Genomic DNA, 7,707 nt, shown 5'->3' on the forward strand with positions numbered 1-7,707 from the left:
GAAGGCAGTTCAAGCTATATGTTAGTCTTATTAACTTTTGTAAATAGTTAGCATGTAAATCAATGTTTTTTGAACAAAACCATTGTTTCCAGAAAGATCTCTTCTGGAATAAGAAGCCAATGAATCCTGAGACAAACACATGATGACAGAGGAAGGAGGCTTAATTTAAAGTCATTTTCAGGCTATAATGAACCTTGAGCGTAATCTACGGTTATCTAGGCAATGAAGCTTAAACTGTGCATCCAGAGCTCAGACATCTCTGCTCAAAAATACATGGAATCTTGATCACATAATTGGCCCCATGGATTCAATGCAGAATTTGAAATTGTGATATTTGTTGTACTTGATGGTTAGTAAAGGGTATAGTCATAAGGTTAAAATTAACACATTGTTTTTGCACTCAGTAAGTTCACATTCATAGTGCACAATCTATCTGAGACAGATAACTTGCATCTGGCAGCATCTGAATTATGGTGTGAGATGTGAATTTCTCTACCAGCCAGTAGAGAGCACTACACTTGAATGAAACAGTATTTGTTGTCTCTAATCACTAAAAATACTTACATTTATAATGTATCCAGGAAATACAACTAAGCATTTTTAAAATCTGCCCTGGTACAGCACTGAGGTTAGCAACATCTTATCAAGTTGAACAACACCAGTTTATATTTGCATATAAAGGAAGAGCCCAAGGTGCTTCATAGGAGTGTTATAAAACAAAGTGTGACACTGAGCCACATAAGGAAGTTAGGTCAGATGGCCAAAGATTTGGTCAAAGAGGCAGAATTTAAGGAGTGTCTTAAAGGAGGAAAGTGAGGTAGAGAGACAGAGAGGTGTAGGGAGGGAATTCCAGAGCATGGGGCCAAGGTAACTAAAGGTGTGGCTACCAAGGTTGGGCCAAATATCATTGGGAATGCTCAAGAGGTCAGAATTAGAAGAGGGCAGGTATTTCAGAGGGTTGTGTGGTTGGAGGAGATTACAGAGATAGGGAGAGATGAGGCTATGGAGGGATTTGAAAGCAAAGATGACAATTTAAGATGTTGCTTGACCAGGAGCCAATGAACATCAGTGACCACAGAGGTGGTAGGTGTTCAGGACTTGCTGCGAGTTAGGACACAGGCAGCTGCCTTTTGAATGCCATCAAGTTTATGGAGGGTAGAATGTGGGAGACCAGCCAGGAGTACATTGGAACAGTCGAGTCTAAGGGTAACAAAGGCATGAATGAGGGTTTCAGCAAAGTCGGGCAATGTTAAGGCAGTTGAAATAGATGGTATTACTGACAGCATGAATATGAGGTCGGAAGATCATCTTGGGATCAAATGCGACACCAAGGTTGCAAAAAGACTAGCTTAATCTCAGACTGTTGCCAGGGAGAGGGTTGGAGCTGGTAGCTGGGGAGTTGAAGCAGTCTGAGTGGTTTTCCCAAGAAGCTTTCACACTGCTGCATTCTTGAGTTAGATTGGGACCTCTGCAATTCCAGCACTATCACTTTTGCAACACTACCTAAGACTATTAACACCAAATGAGGTTCTGAAACATCTTTTTACGAGTATTCAGAAGTAGTTCATTTATTTTACTTAAAGAAGTTATGCTAATTCTTCCCACGTTCTGTTTGCATTTACTAATTGTATTTTAATTACATCTATTCGTGTTCTGTCTGCAGTTATATTTGAAGCATTTGTCTTTTCTCACTTAAGCCTCTTACATCTCTCCTCCCCTGCCTTCACTCAGACACAGGCACACACACACACACACATAGTCACATATTGCCACCTATCTATATTTACCCGCACCAGTAGGATTGACCAAGTAAGGAAGGACGTGAGGGCTAAATTTAGCCTGCCCTGTGGATCTCTGTTCAGACACATTTGCTGTGGTATTTGGATAGGTCAGTAGACTGAAGAAGCTGTTTGAATCTATTTAAGAATTTGGTTACAGAAGTACATTTGGGAAGTCTTTCTTGTGCATTACCAGATCCGTGAAGGCAATAGAATATTTTAGTGCCTAATTTCTTTACTGTTCTCTTACATATCAACTACATTTGCAGCCAGCAAATTTTAAGGAGTGACCAGAATGAATTATGTCCGGATGTGTCTGAAACTAAGTGGATGATCTTTCATTGACATGGAACTGGAGATTATGCAGCCTGTCAAAATGAGCCTGTTGGATATTACCAAGATATTTTCCATGTTCCAGCCAAAAGATGAAGATGACAATGGGGAAAGAAGTCAGTTGAACCAAGCAATCTCTAAAGATGATGACAAACTGTTAGCTGAACTCCTATCCCAGGAGAGGTACACTAGATTTGTTAATAGCCGGAGTGGGTGGGGTATTCCAGGAACCCCCCTACGTTTAGCAGCTACTAGTGGTCATCTGAAATGTCTGGAGGTCCTCCTAGCTCATGGTGCTGAGGTGGACAGTTTGGATGTGAAGGCTCAAACCCCTTTGTTCACTGCTGTTAGTGGTAGGCATTTAGATTGTGTCCAGGCTTTGCTCAGGGCAGGAGCTAATCCCAATGGTAGTAAGTATAACAACAGTTCACCTATTTTGATTGCTGCCAGAGAAGGGGAGGTGGAGATTTTGAAGGAACTGTTGGAACATGGGGCAGAAGTCAATGTCCGCTCCAAGATACCGGACTGGGCCTCCAATCCCTGTGCTTGCAGTGGTCCTCTCTATCTTTCTTTGGTGTATGGACACTTTGACTGCTTTCGGCTTCTTCTCTTATATGGAGCCAACCCAGATTTTAACTGCACCGAGGAGAGACTACTGGCAAGAATTAAAACACCAAAGAGTGCTCTGGAGATGTGTTTCAGATATGGTTGTGGGACTGAATATGTCCAGCTGCTCATAGACTTTGGAGCGAACCTTTATTTACCAGATCTCTCTGTGGATAAAAATATAAAGCAAAATGAAGTGTTTAAACTTCTAACCAGAGCCAGAGGTAAGCAACAGATTTAATTGTCATTTCTACGTGAAAAAGTCATACTTCTTTGCAGCAGAGCTGGTGCATTAATTGAACAGCAACTGCCAAGTAATTGCTGTGTTTTCTCATAAAACTGCAAGTTAGTATAAAAAAAAGAACCAGAAAATAAAACTGGGGAATTTGAGGATGGCAGGATGCACACTCATCAATTGCTAACTAGACTTTAACTATGGTGGTGGTAGCTTAATTATTCAAAACTAAAAGTGTCATTCAAATTTTCCATATTATTGCATACGTAGAGAGCAGCTCTGTATTTATTACCTATTAAAATGACCTTAGAATCCCATTATTTATTCTTTCATTTATTTGTGATAAAATGCAGAAATTGACTTCTGGAAAAGAACATTGGACAATCTGTTTTTGTGTAGTGTGACCCAAGAACAGAAGTTCAAATCCCACCATGGCAGCCTGAATATTTAAGTTTAGCTTAACAAGAAAACCTGGAACTAAAAAGCTTCTTTAGATTGATGGCCTCTGGGGAGATAACAGCTTATCGTAAGGCCTGAAAAAAATATCAGTGAATTCTCTTTCATCAGGGGCTGCATCTTCCGGTCAGCGAGCCGGGGGTGGGGCCCGCTCGCCGATGTGTAAAATGACACCCCGATAATAATAATATCCCGAAGCCATTAAAAAAGTAATTGAAATCGTTAATGGACCTGCCCGTCCAACCTTAAGGCTGGTGGTCAGGCTGGGAGCCCTGGCGGGCTTCTGAAAAAACATGAAACCTCATCCACGGGCAGGATGAGGTTTCATGAGGGATTTAAAAATGTAAGAATAGTTCAAAATAAAAGTTATGGACATGTCCCAACCGATGTGACAGTGTCACATGAGGGGATATGGCAGTGAAATTTTTTTCTCATCTTTATTTAATGTTTCAAACCTGAGCCGATCTCCCTGAGGCAGCACTTTGCCTCAGGGAGATCTGTGTGCTCTTTCGCGTGCATGCGCGGAATACCACACTCCCGGCTCAGGGAACTCCCCCCCCGACCCCCCCCCCCCCACCCCCACCCCCCCCCCCCCCACCCCCCGCCAGCACAGGGAGCGCATAGAGCTTCCTGGCGGGCGTCATGTTGGGCGGGCCTCAGTTGGCCCACTACTGTAAAATGGCGGCGCGCCCCCAACTGGGGGGAAGGATCGTGAAACCACACACCTGCAACCTGCAACCGCTCCCACACACACACACACACACACACATACACCCCCCCCTCCCCCACCAACAGGGGGAAAATGTTGTCCCAGGTTTGCAGCACAGTATGTAGTGCAGATGGGAGTAGAAAGTTGTAAAGGAACTTTGATAGATTAAATGAATAAAACAAGTGGCAGATAGATTTCAAAATAGGGAAATGTGTAGTCACCCACTTTGAACCAAAGGAAGATGGATCAGAATATTCTCCAAATGGTAAGAAGCTAGAAATTATGGAGGAGCCGATAGACTTAGGGGTCCATGCACAGAAATCGCTAAAAATCAGTGGACAGGTATAAGAAATATTTAAAAGACTAATAAAATTTTAATCTTTACCTCAAGGGAACAGGAATTCAAAGGGGTGGAAGTTATGCCACAGTTGTGCAAAACTCTGGGTGGACTGAAACTGGAGTACTGCGTTCATTCCTGGGTACCACACTAGTAGGCACTGCTCTCTGGATCCCCACCCTGAGTTTAGGATAAGGGCCAATGCTAATAATCTGAACCTGGAAACGTGGATTCGGATCATAGCAGACCTTAGCCCAAGTGCAGGAGGGTAGAGGAATATTAGAGCCCAAATGTTCTATGACCAGGTTTGAATTGAAAAAAAAAGTCATCACGATTGCTACTGATATTGTTGAGCTAAGACATTGACCTAAAATATTTTTGATTCCAGCTCAACCAAGGTGCTTGATGTCACTGTCTAGGATAATCATTCGCAAATACCTCAAACAAGGAAGTGGACTACATTCCATTGATCATCTGGACATACCACCACTCCTAAAAAATTATGTGAAACACCAGATCTGAGTTGACTGTTGATTTTAACATATTTTGTGCCATATGGGGATGAGATAAATTTGGCCAAAAGCCCATCTTTATCATGTGTGATTTTGTGATTTTAAAATGGTTCAATCGCATCTGCAACAGAGTTGGTCACAGGTACAGCATTTTACTTCAACAGTTATGAAACCAATTGGATTTTTGCAGGTTGTAATTGTATTGTGTCTTGCCTCATGAAGCAATTTTCAAGCTTCACCTCTCGAGTGCATACGGGAAATTTAGTTTTTTTTCTCACCTCTTGCTAGTAGAATTTCTTAATTTAACTTGAAGATACTATGCTATTATATAAATAATTCCATAATTAAAAAAAATAATTCATGGGGCATGGGCATCGTTGGTGAGGCCAGCATTTCTTACCTGTCCCTAATTCCTCTTGAACTGAATGGTTTGCTAGGCTATTTCAGAGGGAAATGAAAGAGTCAAGCACATTACTGTGGGTCTGGCATCATATGTAGACCAGACCAGGCAAGGACGGCAGATTTCCTTTCCTAAAGGACACAAGTGAACCAGATGGGTTTATACAACAATCAATGATAGTTTCATGGTCACCAATACTGAGGTTAGTTTTCAATTCCAGATTTAGGAATTGAATTTAAATGCCACCATCTGCTGTGGTGAGATGTGAGGCCAGGTGCCCAGACCACTAGCCTGGCCCTCTAGATTACTAGCCCAGTGGCATTACCACTATGCCATTGACTCTCCAAAGGGGACTTAAAAAGATTTTGTTAAACATGGTACTTTTATAATATAGTAAATCACAAAATATTTAGACAATTTATTAGAAAGAACACATGCTGTAAAGTGATGTTCTATTTATTAAATAGATAAGACTTGTAGTACATTAACTGTTTCGTTAATTATTTATTTGATTACATCTACAATTGAAAAGCAGGCTCAAACTCAGTGCTGTCATGTTTTCCTTTACTGTTATAATTTGTTTAAGTGCAAGTGTGTGGGCACTGGGTAAGGACAGAATTTTGATGCCCTCCACATTGACGTGCCTGCTGACACTTATAAGGGCCTCATTTTAACTCTGTGTAAGTGAATGGGTTTTCAGTGGTTAAATTGGGGCCCTAATGTCTAGGCTTACAGATTAAGAGTGGTTACTTATGTTAGGTACCACTGGTACCTGGTGAACCAGGAGGGAAGAAAACTGGATGACAGCGGGGAAAAAATAAAAAGAGGCATCCATTAAAAGAAATAGAGTTCCTCTCCTGCCTTAAAAATTTTTATAGTTTGTGAAGTATGAAAAATAAAAAGTATAAAAAACACTTAAGTTATCACTTTTTTTGAAGTATTACCAAGAAATATTATGTTGTTCCCATGTACTCCATAAAATACAGGATACACTCCAGATATTAAATGACTGTATCTTATGCAAATAAATGGACATGAAGTACGACAGGTGTTTTTTTTACAGATGATTTATTATCAATCATGAAAATAGTATCAAAACAGCATTTTCACTGCCTCTGGGATACTTTTACTATAACATCACAATACTGTACTTGGGGGGGCGAAAAGTAAACATGAACACAAAAGCAAAATACTGCTGATGCAGGAAATCTGAAATAAAAAACAAAATACTGGAAATATTCAGCAGGTCAGGCAGCATCAGTGGAAAGAGAAACAGAGTTAACGGGCGGGATCATCCCAGATTGGCACTAAGTGTAGTAGCGGGCAGGAAAAACGATGTTTTACTCGCTGGCTGCAATGGCAGCTTCTCACGCCATATCGTCCCAGTCCAGATACATTAATTATGCATTCCCAGTTTCGATGGTGGACGGGCTGTCATTCACCAGCCACGCCATCAATTCGCTGCTTCCTCAGGCGGGGTGCCATATTTAAAGTGCATCCTTGCGCAAACCTCTCAGTGCTTCCAGCCCAAGACTGCTGCACAGAAGACATGGCCCCGAAATTCAAGAAGACTGCAGCCCCTTGTTTAATGATGCATCCCTCGAGTACCTTTTGGACACAGTGGTGGCCTGCCACCATGTCCTCTATCCCCGCTCTGGCTGCAGGAGGGGCAACAACAGCATGGGAGATGGTGGCTGCGGTGGTCAGCGCCAGTGACCTACGAAAGAGGACGGCCACCCAGTGCCACAACAGGATAAATGGTCTCATCCATTCTGCCAGGATAAAGTCACTCTTCTCATCACTCTCAACTCACACAAACCCATCACACATCCCAGGGATCTCACACCTCAAGGGACAACACCACCAACTCTCACACATACCCTCACATCTCCATCAGGCTCATTTCTTTCAGAGTTCGTGTCCTCATCCCGACTATGTTTCCGTTCACCACACAAATATTCCATGCAGTGCCATGTGTCCTGCTCACACTCTCTTCATCTGTTTTCATGCAAGAGAAGCTGGCTCACAACAGCAAGAAGAGATCCCAGACCAGTGGTGGAGTGGCCCACATTAGCTTCCTCACTCACTTTGAGGGGTGTGTCATCGCGCTGACTGGTGAGGATGTGGACAGTGCCTGTGGCAATGGTGAGGTTGCAGGCAAACACCCTCATGAGGACCCTGTACCACATCATCCCTCTCTCAACACAAATATGAGCACTGTCTCTCCTGATTTTGGCTGTGTTGTCATGCACTAATTATCTCTGGTTCGCAGGGAGCTCTGCCAAGCAACTGCCATCCAGCTAGTCCCTCAGCTCCATCCAGGTCCTCACCTCCAGCCAAG

The 7,707-nt window shown here is 42.5% G+C and overlaps 1 protein-coding gene across 1 annotated transcript; it reads left to right on the forward strand.

Annotated features, from left to right (window-relative positions):
* The first annotated feature begins 1,862 nt into the window (after positions 1-1,862).
* On the forward strand, positions 1,863-6,408 carry asb12a (ankyrin repeat and SOCS box-containing 12a). Its single transcript, XM_041194938.1, has 2 exons — positions 1,863-2,941; positions 4,843-6,408. Exons 1-2 carry the CDS (start codon positions 2,125-2,127, stop codon positions 4,974-4,976), a joined length of 951 nt encoding a protein of 316 aa, XP_041050872.1. The 5' UTR covers positions 1,863-2,124; the 3' UTR covers positions 4,977-6,408.
* Positions 6,409-7,707: the final 1,299 nt, after the last annotated feature.

Source organism: Carcharodon carcharias, chromosome 9 (assembly GCF_017639515.1).
Source record: "Carcharodon carcharias isolate sCarCar2 chromosome 9, sCarCar2.pri, whole genome shotgun sequence".
Lineage (NCBI taxonomy): Eukaryota > Metazoa > Chordata > Chondrichthyes > Lamniformes > Lamnidae > Carcharodon > Carcharodon carcharias.

Excerpts from the sequence above, each read along its gene's own strand:
- asb12a (XM_041194938.1), top strand. The coding sequence starts at position 2,125 with ATGGAACTGGAGATTATGCAGCCTGTCAAAATGAGCCTGTTGGATATT. Across the intron at positions 2,942-4,842 it reads ACTTCTAACCAGAGCCAGAG|CTCAACCAAGGTGCTTGATG; the intron begins GTAAGCAACAGA and ends TTTTGATTCCAG.